General features: G+C 38.5%; 2 protein-coding genes and 1 long non-coding RNA gene across 6 annotated transcripts; all 3 read right to left on the reverse strand.

Annotated features, from left to right (window-relative positions):
• Positions 1-625: 625 nt before the first annotated feature.
• Positions 626-1,604, reverse strand: LOC105110507 (uncharacterized). The gene is made up of 2 exons (XR_839492.1): positions 1,477-1,604; positions 626-1,366 (listed from the first exon to the last, which is right to left on the reverse strand). It is a non-coding gene; the product is annotated as an uncharacterized LOC105110507 (long non-coding RNA).
• Positions 1,605-1,673: 69 nt separating this feature from the next.
• Positions 1,674-2,202, reverse strand: LOC105110509 (succinate dehydrogenase assembly factor). Its single transcript, XM_011005577.1, has one exon. It carries the CDS (start codon positions 2,133-2,135, stop codon positions 1,779-1,781), a length of 357 nt encoding a protein of 118 aa, XP_011003879.1. The 5' UTR covers positions 2,136-2,202; the 3' UTR covers positions 1,674-1,778.
• A 2,331-nt stretch (positions 2,203-4,533) lies between these two features.
• LOC105110510 (glutamate synthase [NADH], amyloplastic) lies at positions 4,534-16,186 on the reverse strand. Of its 4 annotated transcripts, XM_011005578.1 has the most exons (22): positions 15,378-16,186; positions 15,175-15,294; positions 14,679-14,792; positions 14,435-14,587; positions 14,120-14,220; positions 13,938-14,034; positions 13,374-13,483; positions 13,119-13,222; positions 12,813-12,992; positions 12,367-12,710; positions 12,207-12,277; positions 11,640-12,109; positions 10,643-11,512; positions 10,141-10,295; positions 9,692-9,853; positions 7,980-9,590; positions 7,426-7,638; positions 7,055-7,323; positions 6,482-6,787; positions 6,010-6,277; positions 5,469-5,726; positions 4,534-5,215 (listed from the first exon to the last, which is right to left on the reverse strand). In XM_011005578.1, the coding sequence occupies exons 1-22, from the start codon at positions 15,786-15,788 to the stop codon at positions 4,916-4,918; spliced, it is 6,687 nt and encodes a 2,228-aa protein (XP_011003880.1). In that variant the 5' UTR covers positions 15,789-16,186; the 3' UTR covers positions 4,534-4,915. The 4 variants fall into 4 exon arrangements, with proteins under 4 accessions (XP_011003880.1, XP_011003884.1, XP_011003881.1 ...); XM_011005582.1 differs by lacking the exons at positions 14,435-14,587; positions 14,679-14,792; positions 15,175-15,294; positions 15,378-16,186 and adding an exon at positions 14,304-14,314; XM_011005579.1 differs by lacking the exons at positions 13,938-14,034; positions 14,120-14,220; positions 14,435-14,587; ... (1 more) ...; positions 15,175-15,294; positions 15,378-16,186 and adding an exon at positions 13,737-13,849.
• Between the last annotated feature and the right edge of the window lie 458 nt (positions 16,187-16,644).

A 16,644-nucleotide genomic window follows, 5' to 3' on the forward strand; every position in this document is an offset into this window, starting at 1 on the left:
GAAGGAACAAGTCTACCAGGACATCTTTTGTAATAAAAAAAAAATGGAAGTCAACCCTGTCGTTAAATCATAACAGAACCAAGGATTCAATTTGTTATGTATGATGCTTCATTTTCTCTAGTGTCAAATAGGATCTACATGTAGGAAAAAGCTGTGATTGCTTATTTCAATCGATTAGATATGGAGAAAACGATCACTTCTTGACTCATGTGGATACAAATTCTACCATGATTTGTAGAGCCATGATTGTCCTTGCCGAGCTAGCACAATATTTTTACAATTAAATGGATATAATCGAAGATTGATTTCAAAAAAAGTAAAGGTCATTAGATTTTTTATATCAATTACGTTTATTAAAATAATAGGATTTTATTTTTTTATAAAATATTAATTCGACTAGATTTACATTAGATTTAACCAGCTCAGTATCCATCAATTTTATAGAATCAATAGGTGATCATGTGTTCGCCGCCGACCATCCAAATTTCTGCATTTGCGAGATGGTATCTCTCTTATCGAGATTTCCAATCATAACATGGTTGACTGAAACTTGTTTGCGTATGTGAGATGACATTGATAAGAAATTTTTTAAGTAAATTGTCTTCCAAGATCAATTATGGCAGGATGGACGAGAATGCATATATATTTGAATACCTTTTGAGAAGATTTGCAGATTGGATTCTGAATGCACATTGGTTACTACTTCAATTGGGGATGAAACTGAAATTTTCAACTTCATATTAAAAAATGAAGTTAAAACTCGTCAATTATGGTGGCTACATTGTATAAATAACGAACCAAGGTTAAGATCCACTTGGTCCTGTTTCAGCCTGACTCGTAATCTCCATAGCATCAGCCTGCCGGATTAGCTTGAGCCCAGGAGGTGGGGAGTTCCGCTCTGCCAGAAGAGACTCTTGACTGCACCAGAACAAGCCATATAAATCTGCACAAAAGTACCCCCCTTTAAACTGGTGCTGCATCTCACTCTCCAAAATCTCGAATATCTTGCTCAAAACCATTCACCAAGTGCAAAAGGGTGTGGCAATCAGCGGGATTTGAATTAAGTATTCCAACAGCCTCTCTATGGGATCTGACTCAACCTCAAGAAGTCTGCAACCACTCTCCCTTCAGAGTGCCCATCTGGAATTTCTCCACCAGCACCAGCCCGTACCGATTGCCCAATGAGCTACCATCTACATTTAACTTCCACCAGCCAGCTGCCAGTTTTTTCCCAGAGATTTCATGACAACTAGACTGCTTAGAAGTCGTAGCAATCCTTTTAAAACCCAGAAGGCGGCAATTTTTCTTCACATTTTGCCTAACAACAATCTGCGACGGCAGATCCACCATGAAGAATTGCCCAATCCTATTAAAGCCATCCAGAAGACAATACATAAACGAAACAATTTATAACCACTAGAAGGCATATAAGAAGTAGTAACCTACATCCCATTCTGTCCAAATAGGCTTTATCACCTGTTCTTGTAGGACTAGACGGAAGCACAGGCAAAGGCACAGGCACAGCATAAATAAGCCATGCAGCACTCTTCATAAGCAAAATAATGTGGGCTACAAGAAAATGACAACAATCTTAAAGAGTTGAAAAACACCACATGTTCCATTTAACACTCAACAAGATTGAACAACAGCTACAGCCCATTTCGTAAACTTTGATGATTCATGGTTACAACCCAGAAAATCACTACAATCAATATTATTAGCAAGATCCAAAATTAAACTAGCATTAATAAAAACAAAAAAAAAAGGAAAAAAGAAATCTAAAAATCAGAGCAACGACCATTACGTTCCCAATCACCAAATCGAGTAGGCTCAGGTCCTTTCGGCCCACCAATCTCACCAGTCTCTTTATTCACATACTCTCCACCATCTTCATCATCTTCTTCATTTTGAGAATCTTGATGGGTTATTTCTTCCTGTTCTTGTTTCTTGACAGTTTCTTGATCTTGATTTTCTTGTGGCAGCTGCTGGGTTGAAAGCTTCACGATCCGGTCCGTGTATTCGGATCTAACGGGGATTGTCTCTATGACCCCAGTTCTGGAGATCGTGTTTGAAGATGATGATGGTGCTAATGATGAAAACAGACGGTTCAGATTGATTCTTCTTCCTGCTGCCATTTTTGGGTTTCTTGTTTAGCTCTCTCTCTCTCTCTCTGCATCTGCTAAAGTGAAAAACAAAACCTATCACGTTTTTATAAGAGAGAGAGACTAAGACAGACCACGGCGCTGTTTCAGGGCTGTTTTGTTGACACGTACTGATCCTATAACCTGCCACGTGCTAGAAAGATATAAATTAAGGAGCACGTAATTTTTGAAGAAGTAAATTGTAATTTAGTCCCTAATGTTTGTATGAATCTGTAAGTTAGTTCTAATGTGTTTTAAGAAAGTATAAGTTAATCCTTTGATAAAGTTAATTATTTTTCTTGAAATATCTAAATTATATTTTGTATATTATGTTTTTTCTCAAACTCTAATAGCAATAACAATTGCAATGCGAAACACATTTATGAGAATTCGAGGCATTAAATTCCCACGAAGGCGTGATTTTTGAAATTAATCTCTGGTTATATTATTGATGATCTTATATATATTTTCTGTTTGTTTTTTGTACTTTTAAGGGTTTTTTTTAATATTTGAATTTTTTTATTTTTTACTTTAAATTAATATTTTTAAATTATTTTAATTTGTTAATATTAAAAAAAAATTAAAAAAATAACTGTAATCACATTTAAAAACAGTTGATGGTAGAGGTCAAAGGTACAAGGTCAAGGCTCTGGTGGTACAGTATTCTGATGCTTCTACAAGCCTTTTCTCACCACCTTCATTCATGCTTTTTTTCTCCAGATTACCATTGTTACCGTCAAGCTTCATGGCTTACCGTAAACCATCTCAGCTGGCTTCTACATATCCAGCACAGTTCACAATCTTAACTCTTCAGCAAACACCATTCCTCTTACACACAGACAAGCTTGTGCAAATAAAGCTTCCCGCACCACCAGCCAATACTGCTGAAGGGGGCAAAGCTTCTCTTCAGCCTGAATGCACAGTACCAGTCTCAGAGAGGGAAACTGAGGCTGTCCAGGCGAGGAAGACGTGTTTTGCCATCTTGAGGCTTCAGGACGCTGAACATTTTGACGAAATCACGTAAAAATATATGACATGGAAGAACTGTTCATGAATTAGCCTTATTCAACCAAACAACCGGCAAGAATTTACAACAGTGAACCCCAGCTCATGTTGTAAACCCCAGCTCAGTCCAGGATAACAGTTCTCGATAATTATTTCCTCGAGGATTCTTTGGAAGCTTTTAAACGGTCCCCTTTTATATTAAATTTATCACTGCCACAATCTTTATATATATGAATTTGATATTTATATTAATATTCTATTTATAATTAATTTACTAATAAAATTAATATAAAAAATACTTCATGAATAAATTTTTTATCGGTAATTTTTTATCCATCAATAAATTTGTTGGTAATAAAAAAATATATTATTACTAATAGATTTGTTGATGGAATAAAAAAATATTATTACTAATAAATTTGTTGATAGAAAAGGCACTTAAAAAAAATATTCACTTTATTACATTGGTATTTTCTTCATAAAAATATCATATATAATTTTGTCAATAATTATTTAAAAATATTTAAAAAATTAATTTTACAAAACTATAAAATTATCAAATTAATATAAATCAACGTTTTATAATACTGAAAACACTTGGAAAAATAAGAAGAAAATCAACTCAAACAAATATACAACAAATAAATAACATGAAGAAATAAATTCAACAAAAAAAATTCATATGAAAAAAATAAAGTTGAGATTACTAAAAATTTAAAAATCCTATATATAAATCAATTAAAAATTGATCTCATATTAAAAAAAAACCTTCAACAATATTCATTCAATTATTAAGAAAAAAATTAAAAATAAAATAAAAATAAATATAGTGAAAAAACATGAAAAAAAAATCTTAATATGGTTGTAACTAAAGTTAAAAAGAGAAAAAAAATATTATAAAGTATATTAATTAAAAAACTAAGAAGAAAAAAAATAAAAAAGAAGAATACATATTTGAGTATAAAAAAAAACAAGAAAAAAAAAGAAAGAAATAGATATTAATAATTTTTACTTATAAGGAGAAGTAAAAGAAAAAACAAAAAAACCCCTATACTAATAAATCACATTTCTCTCTTCACACCTCGATTTGCATGCCATCCATCAAATAAATCACAATAATCTTGGTATCACACCATATCATTCGATTCTTTTCGGTATTTTTTTATATATATAAATTAATGACAACAACCCTAGTGTCACACCATATCATTCGATTCATCTCGGTATTATTATTTTTTTAAATGGCACGTTTATGGTGTTTTTATCAGGTTTGGAGTAAGCACACAAAAACACAGATATATATATATATATATATAGCTAATCCACAAGGCACAAGGTTATCTTTCTGCCAAAAAATCTGTATCTGTTACTCAAGAACAAATAACTAGACAATCCAGAACAAAACAATTTCCCACATATTTCCATAAAATATTTCAATAAACATAACTGTACATTATTCCTCAACAACTACCAAATGAGCTTAACAATTTTCAAGCAAAGCTGGTTGAAAGCTATTATAAAAAAATAAAAATGAGCACCATAAATATCCTAATTTCTATACCAGCTGCACAATGCTACTTCTCACTTCTGCTCAATCATTCCAAGTCCCCCGGGTTCACATGTGGGAACCAAGCACCATTCTGGTGATCTTCAATTTATTCCTTCCACAGCATCATTCTATGAGATGATTGATCCTAGAATGATGTGCATCCTGTGTATCCCTTTTCAGCACTGCTTGAGGAAGAGAAGAAAAAGGACTCAAGGGTTGTCTACGTCATGACAGTGTGCTTGCTGCTGTCTTGATGTCTCTTGGTGAGGTCTTGGTGCCTCTTGACAAGGTCATCCTGTGTATTATCGGTGTTAATGGTGGCATCGTCTTCTTTCATGAGATATTTGTCCACCTGGGAAGCAGCTTGTCGTCCTTCTGATATTGCCCATACAACTAGGGACTGGCCTCGCCTGCAATCCCCAGCTGCAAAGATCCCTTCCACATTGGTTGAGAAGCGGCCATATTCTGCCTTGAAATTCGATCTATTATCTTGCTCCAAGCCCAACTTCTCTGCCACATTCTGTTAAAAACGAAGAGGGAAAAAAAGCAGCATGAGAATTGTTGTGCAAGTATTAAAGAATTAAGGGTGAATTTTCAATCTTTTTTACAATTCTTTTAGTTCTATTAATAAAATACTATTTGTTGACATTCTAATTACTATAGTGCTTAATTTTTAAATATAAATATAACATGATGGAAATTTGTGTTTATCAGATGTGATTATATCCACTCAATTTTAAAAGAAGGGAGAAGATGAGGAAGGAAATACGAACCGGCTCAGGACCAAGGAATCCCATTGCTAGTAGGACTAGGTCAGCCTTAATAACTTCCTCAGAGCCCTCAACCTCCTTAAATTGAAATTTCCCTGTGGCATCCTTCTCCCAATGGACACGTACCAGCTCAAGTCCTTTCACATTCCCATTCTCATCTCCAATGAAACGCTTAGTCAACACCTCATAAGACCTCGGGTCTTTCCCAAACTTGGCAGCAGCTTCCTGGTGCCCATAGTCTACCCGGAATACTCTAGGCCACTGCCAAAAGAATGAATTAGAACAGGTTCACGGCATCTTATACTTGGGTGAGGTGCCCAAGCCGGCATGCATTTTGATCATGTTATTTTTATCCAAGTTCGTGAAATTATGTAAAAGATCGATGGACATAAGATGAACCAGCAAAACAAATAACAAGCATTAAGCACAATATAATCCAGATCCAAACAATCCCCCAACACCTCCCTCCCCTAAAAAAGACAATTGAAAAAACCATAGGGCAGTGGTTGAAATCAACATGCAGCAACAGAATGAAAGATCGTACCTGTGGCCAAGGGTTGCCTGGACCTCTAGTTCGTGGTGGCTCAGGTAGAAGCTCTAGATTTACAATGTTACTACACCCATGGCGAATAGATGTCCCAAGGCAATCTTTTCCAGTGTCACCTCCACCAATGACAACAACTTTCTTGCCCTTTGCAGATATGTAGTTACCATCCTGCAAATTGCTGTCAAGCAAACTTTTGGTATTCGCATGAAGAAACTGCATAGCAAAATAGATGCCTGACAACTCCCGACCAGGTACCGGAAGGTCCCTGCAAAAAAAATTATTGAAGTTAACCATATCATCCAACACTTCATTAAAGTATTGTATTCCTATCAGGCAGGTAAGAATGTTCTTAACAATAAAAATCACTTCCTGAGAGACCAAAACTTCTCCAGCGAAAAAAAAAAATTTGTTAACGAGGATCCAGAATCCAACAATGGCATCTAATATTTGCTTTCTGCTCATGACTTACCTAGGTTTTGTGGCTCCCACTGCCAAAACAATTGCATTGTTCTCCTCTCGAAGCCGATCAAGAGAATACAAAGGATCAATTCCAACATTAGCATTTACCACAAAATTGATGCCTTCGTCAGACATAAGGTTAACACGCCGTTGAACTATATCCACTTTGTCAGTTTTCATGTTGGGAACTCCATACATCATTAGCCCTCCAATTCGGTCAGCACGCTCATACACAGTCACCAAATGACCCATTTTGTTTAGTTGATCAGCAGCAGCCAAACCAGAAGGCCCACTTCCAACAATAGCCACTCGTCTCCTGCAAGAGAAGGTATATGACATGACATTCTTCACTCATATAACATAGCATATTCTCATACAAAAGAAATTCAAAAATATTTTAATTGTATAAAATCCAATACGATATCGCCATTTCAATCAATGTCACATTTAAAATGACACCAGTTGCATAGAAGAAACCATGATCAGTTCAAAAGATGAAAAAACCCATGATCAGTTCAAAAGATGAAAAAACTAAGCAATAAAAGGCTTCTACACATAATGCCAAGGTTAAAAAAAGGTATACCCAGTTCTCTTGAGGGGAGGCCGCGGAACCATCCAACCCTCCTCAAAGGCCTTGTCAATAATTGAACATTCAATGTTTTTTATTGAGACAGGATCATCAATTATGCCAAGAACACAGGAACCTTCACAAGGTGCAGGGCAAACTCTGCCAGTGAACTCTGGGAAGTTATTTGTCTCAAGTAACCTATCTAATGCTTCACGCCACCGATTTTGATGCACTAACTCATTAAATTCAGGGATTTTGTTTCCAAGAGGACATCCTGAGTTCTCCTGCATTTACCATCGAGAAGAATAAGGTGTAAAAATTCATTTCAAAATAGTGTAGAATTGACACCTGATGCATATGCAGGATAAAGGTAGAATAACGCTTACCTGGTGACAGAAAGGAGTGCCACAGTCCATGCAACGGGCTGACTGGGTCTTTAAAAGAGGGCCAGGTTTTGACTCCTCTGTAACTTCCTTCCAGTCATTCATTCGAATATTTGGATCTCTGTACTGAACACCTTCACGCTCATAAGCAATAAACCCTCGATGTTTAACAGCATCATTAACACGGGTAGGCCTTTTCAAAGGTCCATCTTGTACCTTCAGTGAATTTCAATGTCTCGTATTAAAACATGTACAAAAACCATTTCACCAATCATAAAACTGCATATGCTCCATAGATAAAGCATGAATCAGCTCAAGTTATTTGGACAATTTTCACTAAACTCTAATAACCCCTTCTAGTAGTGTTTCAAATAATTATATCCACACAAATGCAACTCAGTTGTATCATAATTTTGTTTCATACACTATATAACAAACTGTGCAAAATGAGTCTTACATTTTTAAAACTGCCCTCAATATAGTAATTTTAAGAACCTTAATAAAGATAAACAGCATACAAGACTTTGACATTAAAAAAAGAGTATCAAAGAATTTACCTGAATGGAATTCCCATTCAAAGATGCAGCTGCCAGCTTCTTTAGCTCCTCAAAAGCATCTTTCTCCTTCAACTCTGCTTCATCTTGCTCCTCAGCTTCTTCAGCTTCTTTAGCAGCAAGGTCAGCAGCCTCTTTTGTGGCAGATTCCTCTTTCATGTTGGCAAGAACACGTTTGTAATCCCTTGGGAAGACCTTAATAAATTTAGGTAGAAGATTATCAAAATCAGCAAGTACTTCTCTAGCTAGCAGGCTATTTGTGTGACGCTGGTGTTGTTGTATCATCATTTTTAGAGTTGTAATGTCCTCCTCTTCCTCGACTTTGTCAAGATCTACGAGTTCAGGATTGCAACGAGATCTGAAATTCCCATCCAAATCAAGAACATAAGCAACACCACCACTCATGCCAGCAGCAAAATTCCTTCCAGTTTTCCCAAGCACAACAACAGTTCCACCTGTCATGTACTCACAGCCATGATCACCAACACCTTCTACAACAGCCCTTGCCCCAGAATTACGGACACAAAATCTTTCTGCTGCCATCCCATTGAAATATGCTTCACCACATGTGGCTCCATAAAGAGCTACATTACCAATTATAATGTTCTCTTTCGGATCAAAGAGGCTTCCTTTTGGAGGATAAACTACAATCTTCCCACCTGATAATCCTTTACCAACATAGTCATTGCCATCCCCTTCCAGCTCCAGCATGATGCCAGGGCAAAGGAAAGCTCCTAGACTCTGCCCAGCACTTCCTGTGAGTTTGATGTGAATAGTATCTGCAGGAAGCCCTGCCAAGTGGTAACGCTTAGTAACTTCATGGCTAAGCATTGTTCCGACAGCACGGTTCACATTGCGGACAGGTGTTTCAATGTACACAGGAAGACTTTTTTCCAATGCAGCCTCAGAAAGTTTGATGAGTTTTTGATCCAATGCCATGTCCAAACCATGATCCTGCTTTTGGACACAATATTGGGCAGCTCCAGGTCGAATGTCAGCAGCAGGTCTAAGTAACAAGGAGAGATCAATATTTTCCAGCTTCTCATTGCTCTTAACAACTTCTTTATCAACTTCAAGCATGTCTGAACGACCAACCATCTCATTCATTGTACGGAAACCAAGCTGAGACATGATCTCCCTGAGCTCCTCTGCTAGCATAAAAAAGAAGTTGATAACATGTTCAGGTTCTCCAGCAAACTTTTCCCTCAGCACTGGATCTTGAGTAGCAATGCCTACAGGGCAGGTGTTCTTATGGCACTTTCGCATCATGATGCAGCCAAGTGTTATAAGGGGGGCAGTGCTGAAGCCAAATTCTTCAGCACCAAGAAGAGCCGCAATGGCCACATCTCGTCCAGTTTTTAGTTGGCCATCAGTCTGAAGAACTGTTCGGCCACGAAGGTCATTGGCAACAAGTGTTTGATGGGTCTCAGCCAAACCAAGTTCCCATGGGAGCCCAGCGTTCTTTATGCCAGTCCATCGAGAAGCACCTGTACCTCCATCATGACCTGAGATCAAAACATGATCAGCATGTCCCTTCACCACCCCACTGGCGATTACTCCCACGCCAGCTTCAGATACCAACTTGACACTTATTCTGGCTGCTGGATTGGCATTCTGGGAAACAAAAAGAGAGAGCCAAAGGTATAAGCAGGAGTGACCAACAGGTTGAACAAATGAAGCGAGGACATAGCACATGAAGCAGCAAAAGCACATACCTTGAGGTCATGAATCAATTGAGCAAGGTCTTCAATTGAATAGATATCATGATGGGGAGGAGGACTAATGAGACCCACCCCTGCAGTAGAATTTCTGGTAATTGCAATGTCTCCTATGACCTTGTGGCCAGGAAGCTCACCTCCTTCACCAGGCTTGGCACCCTGTGATCCAAGGCACAAAAAAATCAGTCTAAATCAAATGAAAAAAAGTAAACAAATTCAGTTCATATTTAATCTCACCAAATGCCAAAGCTATCACTTATAGATGCAATGCACCCAGGGGTGCTTTGCAGACACAGCATCATCTGCCATGAACATAAATCCATAAACAATAGGAACCTCTGTTCCAACAGGAAAGCAGGGGCTAAATAGGAACGCGCAATGACAACAGCAGGACCATGACATAAACAGGAAATTTTGGTTTCAAAATGTGTGATTTTGACAAATACCTGAGCCATCTTTATCTGCAGCTCATCAGCATTTGTAAGATAGTAACTTGACACTCCAAATCTCCCACTTGCAACCTGCTTAATTGCACTCCTCTTTGGGTTCATTGAACCATCAGGAAGAGGCTCCATCCGAGATGGTTGTTCACCTCCCTCACCTTCAGTGGAAGAAAAATTAAAAAGAAAGAAAGAAAGAAATTACAAAAAATAAATATGAAGCAAATGTAGCGAGACAGAAGAATAGAAAAGGAGTTCAGAACCATAATTTTAGTAAAAAAATTTCAACTATGGACGACCAAAAAATACTTGTTATTAAACTTAAAAAAGCAAACAGGGTGATTCGATAATTTAAAAGTCAAACAGAGTGATCTATAATTTAAAAAATGAAAAGAATAAAAGGCATTCTTGAAAAAGGTGAGAATATAGCTATCCTCTCCCCAAGTAGATAAGTGCTTTTGCAAAATAGAAAGATAGAAACAGGGAATTTATGACTTGCAGAACATACCTGTGTTTGATTTTCCTCCAATTTTGTTCATAGCCTGAGCCAGTGTGGTGTGTGCCTCCAATGATATTGATCCATAACTCATTGCCCCAGTACAGAACCTTTTAACAATCTCACTGGCTGGTTCTACTTCATCCAAAGAAACTTTCACATCTGCCACTTTGAACCTCAAAAGCCCACGCAAATTACAAGCTTTGTTTAACTCCTGAATGCGCTTAGAATATTCCTTATAGGCAGCCACACTATTAACTCTGGCAGCTTCTTGAAGTTTTGCAATAGCAAGAGGATCATTAAGGTGAATCTCACCACCTTTTCTCCAATGATAATCCCCCGGATTGGGCAGTGCTACAGCTTCTGCACTTCCAGGAGGGAGAGCACGGGAAGGAAACGCCAACTCGTGCAAACGAAGAGAATCACGAGCAAGCATCTCAAATGTTGCTCCTTCTACCCTGCTTGGAGTTCCTGCAAAGCACTTGTCAATCACTTCTGATGAAAGGCCCAGGCCTTCAAAAATCTGAGCACCCTTGTAGGAGGCCAAAGTTGAAATTCCCATTTTGGCAAGCACTTTCATCATGCCATAGTTGCTTGCCTTGAAATACTTCTTGACTAGCTCATCCTTTGTGTGGAACTCGCCCGTGGATTTTGGTGGGATCTTGCCATCAACCTGTAATCTCCAAATGGCCTCTACAGCTAGGTATGGGCAGATAGCATCTGCGCCAAAACCAACCAATGTACAGAAATGGTGCACTTCACGTGGTTCAGCAGATTCAACTATCAACCCGACTTGAGTTCGCTCAAGCCTTTTTACTAGATATTGGTGGACAGCGCCAACAGCCAAGAGGGAGCTTGCAGCAACACGCTTTGATGAGAAGGCTAGCATGAAATAAAACCCAAAAGAAGTTAATTCACTGCCCATGTAGATCACTATGCTGTAGTAAACTTCTAACTGCATGCGTTTACAAGGCCTTGGTACATGTAAATCGAAGAATAGAAATCATACCTCTGTCAGAAAGAACCAACACAGTATAACCTTCCTTGATTGCCTCATGAGCTTCAGTGCAAATCCTATCTAAAGTCTCCTCCAATCCCTTCCTACCCCGCTCTTTTGAATAAGTTATGTCGAGAACTTTGCTTCGCCAACCTCTAAAGTTCATTTTTTTCATTGCTTCCATATGCTCGATTGATAAAAGAGGGCCTTTTAGAGAGAGACGGTGGCATTGTTCTTCAGTTGATTCTGTCAAATCACCTTCCGGCCCAATCATGCATTCCATTGAAGTGACAATCTTCTCTCTGATGGGATCAATTGGAGGGTTTGTCACTTGAGCAAACATTTGCTTGAAGTACTCAAAAGTGAGTTTTTCCCTGTTAGACATGACAGCCAAGGGAGCATCATTTCCCATCGAACCAAGAGCCTCTGTAGCGTCCTTTGCCATGGGAAGCATCAGCATCTCCAAGGCTTCAACAGTATAGCTGCATGAGATTTATACAAAATCAGTATAAACTGCTTTTAAAAAAGTATTGGCTTCCAGATTCAAAGAAAGTTGATGCAGCCATAAGATTCACATACCCAAAAGCTTTTAACGGTGCCAGCAAACCATGAGTGCCCATATTCTGCATACTGGTGTCATCATCAGATGCCTGAAGTGATGAAAAATCTAACTATAATGAGAATTGCACATGCACACAGAGGGAAAAATGAAGCATTTGAACGTTTGTATAACACATACAGGAACAACCCCAGAAATGGCTGGAGCAACTCTCTCAGATTCTTGAACTGAGTCAACTATGTCACTGAGTTCAATCTTTTGCCTCTTCAGCCACTCTCCATAGGGCCTTGCTAGGGAATATTGTTGCTTCAAGGCTTCATCATCTACAACAATATGCTTCTCAAAATCCACCAGAAGCATCATTCCAGGGTTAAGTCTTCCTTTCCTAAGGACATCTTCAGGAGGAATATCCACAACACCAACTTCACTGGCCATGATAACTCGTCCACTTCGTGTAACATAAAATCTCCCTGGACGTAACCCATTGCGATCCAGAGTAGCTCCTAAGTAGTGGCCATCAGTAACTGAAAACAAAATAAAATAAAATAAATTAGCAAAAAGCAACCAATCAAATATTGCACACGACAGCATTTGAAGAGAGCACATGAATTGCTCAAAACAATTACATGAGATAAGTGCAGGCCCATCCCACGGTTCCATAAGAGCTGAGAAGTATTCATACAGTGCCCTCCTTTGAGGATCCATATTCTTGTCATTTTGCCAGGCTTCAGGAATCATCATCATGACAGCTTCAGGGAGACTTCTCCCAGCTCGAATTAAAAGCTCCAGCACACCATCAAAAGCCCCTGCAATTCAATTATAAAAAAATAAAAGTCAAAGACGAGTCAATATAATTATGATATCAGAGAGGCACATGTAAACACTGGTTATATTGATTTAAGCCTCCATAAATTCAAAACAAAGAAATTCACCTGAGTCGGAAGAACTAGCATCTACAATTGGAAGAAGCTTCTTCATCTCATTCTTCGAGAGACCGAGCTCCTTGCATTTTATTAGGCCCTCACGAGCCTTCATCCTGAAAAGGAATATTGGAAGTTAATATTCTTTCCCATACAAAAAAAAATAAAAACCATGATCATTCCAGAGAGATAAAATAGCATATTACTATGCAATTGTAGATCAATGACACTAAACAAGGCCAAAACTGTCTCAGTTGGGGTGCTTACCAGTTTACATTGCCTCTTAGCGTGTTGATTTCCCCATTATGGCCCAAGACACGCATGGGTTGAGCACGATCCCAGCTAGGAAATGTATTTGTTGAAAATCGTGAGTGTACCTGAACCGAAAGAAAGGAACCAAGAATGTTATTTCAAGAATCGAGCCACTCAATTCATGAAAAGTAAAAGTGGTTTGAAAACCACAAGCATGAGAGTTGTCTTCAGGGCACTTCAACAAACTTTTATTGCGGTGTCTATACAAGAAACACTCAAACCTTAAGCTACCTTGACCAAACACCAACTGGACCTCAAACAAGTGATCATATAGAGCACTGCAGTAAGTTTCTTACTTTCAACAATGAGGTTTCTTACCAACTCACCCATGGCATCCATTCCAGCATCCAAATTCAAATAGTAATCAAGGGTGTGGAAGAACTTAAGAGATCATTCAACTTCAATGCCTCAGAAGTCATTCCTCAACCTTGCATATCTTCGGTTACCAGTGGTTCCCATGCTGTTTGTTGAAGTACGTGTTAGTGTAATAGGAGAAAAGTGAATGGATAAAATATTTACCAGGGCCATGTAGCTCGTAAACCTTTCATTCCCAAGATCTGCATAATAGTAACCCTTCAACTGTTCAGGCTTCAACTGACCTTTATAAACAACCGTCCTGCAGAATTCAATCAAAGGAATTGATAATTCTGTCAAGAGAAGCATTAGACAGGACCATATAAAATAGCTTATGACACACAAACCTTGAGGAAAGGGAACAGATATAAAAGTCCCTAACACCACCATATTGAAGGTTTAGTGCAGCTCTAATAGCTACCATTGACACCCTCCTTAATATGTACATCTGCAAAAACAGAGCAAACAATCATCAACAACGTAACTGTGGAACCTGAAGGTATATAAATGCTCACTTGCATTGTTCAGAACCTGAAACAAATCCCTTCTTCCTCTTCATCTCCCCAATTTCTACCTCAAACATGGACAGCTACAATTACTTTGTGATGCTAATTACTTCTTTTGCTATATACTGTTTAACAAAAATTCGAATAAAAAGCTACCTGCTGCTCAAAATCAGCCTTCGACCTAGGAGTGGCTGTAAGGAACACTTGCTCAATGACAGGCTCGGTCTGCAACGCAGAATTTCCCAGTTCAGAGTTATCTGTTGGTACTGGTCGCCACCCAAGTACAGTATGCCCAAGAGACTCCGCAACCTTCATTGCCATCAAAATCAAAAACATTATGGAACAACGTCAAAAAAAAAAATAGTTGAGGTTATTTCAATTTTGACGGTCTCAACATCACCTTAGTGAATACATTCTTGCTTTCTTCCTTGCGATTATCAGATGTGGGCAAAAAGAACATGCCAACTGCATATTCCCCTGGTGGTGGCAGTTCGAACCCAATATCCTTAGCAACCTGAATAAACCAAATTGAAGTAAAATCAGCACCATGATTTAGTTTCCTTTTTAAATTAAATTCAGTAAAACTACTAATTCAAGGTTCAAAAAAAACATTATGCATGCATAAAAGGCAAGAGATTTTAACCAAAAGTGCCGATTTTAACAGTTGTTCTCAATCATTCATTAAATTCCCAAGCCTAAACCATGCAAGGATGCATTTGAAACATCAGATATGATTTCAGATGAAATATCAGTTTTTTTTCTGTAAAAAAATATTATAAATCGAAAACATAGTGGAAAAATTGTAAGGAAATTAAATCCATTAAATATATCACCGTAAAGTCATTTTCACCATAACAAAAAAAAAATAGAAAACAGCGAAGGAAATAAAAAGACACCTCCTTGTAGAAATCATGAGGAAGAGCCACAAGAATACCAGCCCCGTCACCAGTATTCGTCTCACATCCACAAGCCCCTCTATGTGTCATCCTCACCAACATCTCCAAAGCATCATTTACCTTCAAAAACAACCGAAAAACAATCCTTTGCATAAAAGTCTTTAAATAAATAAATAAAAAGAAATTATCTTGAAATATCATACCGTTTTACGACTGCTATCCCCGGATAATTCAGCCACAAAACCAACCCCACACGAATCCTTATCAAACGATGGGTCATACAACCCAAGCGGCTTCTCCGGCACACCGGACAATGCAGACCGGACAACAACTCGAAGTTTCGGCTCTCTACCCGGTCCATCCGACTGCCAAAAATGCAATCTCTCCGATCCAGCAGACCCCCGCACTTTACTTCCCAAAAACGATTTTCTCTCAACAACCACTGATTTCCTCGTCGAAGCACATCGGTTTGCCCTCGCGCTCCGCCGAGAAGCAGATGCTGCTGTGGCAACATTGAGCGAAGGAGAAAGAGAAGACGATTTACCAAGCGAAGAAAACGGAGCTCTCACCGATTTTGGTTGAAGGAGAGCTCCATAGCTCGCTGCAGCCGACATTACTCTCGTTTACCAAAAACTCCTGAACAGTGAAGCTTTTTATTGTTCGGAAAAGACAACGGGATTGGATTCGTATAAAGTTTACAGTCTGATAAGGATTATCAGCTTTTTTATAGTTATTTGTTGTGTAAGGAATAGTTTTTATTTTTATCAGATATTCACTAAAAATCAACCGCTAACCCACTGATTCAGATCCGGAATTCAGATTAACGGAACTCTAGAGATCCGAATACGAAGAAAACAATCAGATAACACAGAATATTCAAAAAATAATTGATAGAGAAAAAAAAAAAAAAAGCAGCGCCGACGCTGAGCGGGAAGGGGGGCTGCTGAGAGAAAGTTTACGGGTAAGTGAGTAGGTGTGTAATCGGAACGGGGGAGTCAAATATATAGAGAAGAGAGACCGATAAAAATGGAGAGAGGTGGGGGGAGGAAAGAACAGGCAGGGGAGTAGGGTCGACATGGATGCCAAATTTAACCTCACGATTGATGAAAAGAGTTTGACAGCTTAGATGACACGTGTGTAGTGTCCCTATGCGGCACGCGACAGCCGCTCATGGTGGGTCCCAATGAGAATGGATTGGGATAACCACACCCACCCTCTTCCGTCGGAGGCAGCAGATGAGAGGTTAGTGTTTGTTTTTAGGTTCGGAGCCGAAGCTAATGAGGTTAATTAAGATGGTGCTTTTTATTCTGGGAAGTGAATGTTTTTAGTAACTCGAGGTAGAAAAGGAAGGTTGTGTTTTTTTCTTTACTATAATTCGCTGCAGCGGATTGAGTTTTTAGTAACTCGAGGTAGAAAAGGAATTCGTTAATATGATAAATGACCTTAACTGAATTTTAATTTCTACTAGTT

This window comes from Populus euphratica, unplaced genomic scaffold, assembly GCF_000495115.2.
Source record: "Populus euphratica unplaced genomic scaffold, PopEup_1.0 scaffold288.1, whole genome shotgun sequence".
NCBI lineage: Eukaryota > Viridiplantae > Streptophyta > Magnoliopsida > Malpighiales > Salicaceae > Populus > Populus euphratica.

Bases quoted from the DNA above. Each gene is read 5' to 3' on its own strand.
- LOC105110509 (XM_011005577.1), bottom strand. From the start codon at position 2,135: ATGGCAGCAGGAAGAAGAATCAATCTGAACCGTCTGTTTTCATCATTA.
- LOC105110510 (XM_011005578.1), bottom strand. From the start codon at position 15,788: ATGTCGGCTGCAGCGAGCTATGGAGCTCTCCTTCAACCAAAATCGGTG. The intron at 10,296-10,642 runs GTATGTTCTGCA...CTTCCACTGAAG, and splicing joins TGGAGGAAAATCAAACACAG to GTGAGGGAGGTGAACAACCA. The intron at 9,854-10,140 runs GTATTTGTCAAA...CTTGGATCACAG, and splicing joins TGCAGATAAAGATGGCTCAG to GGTGCCAAGCCTGGTGAAGG.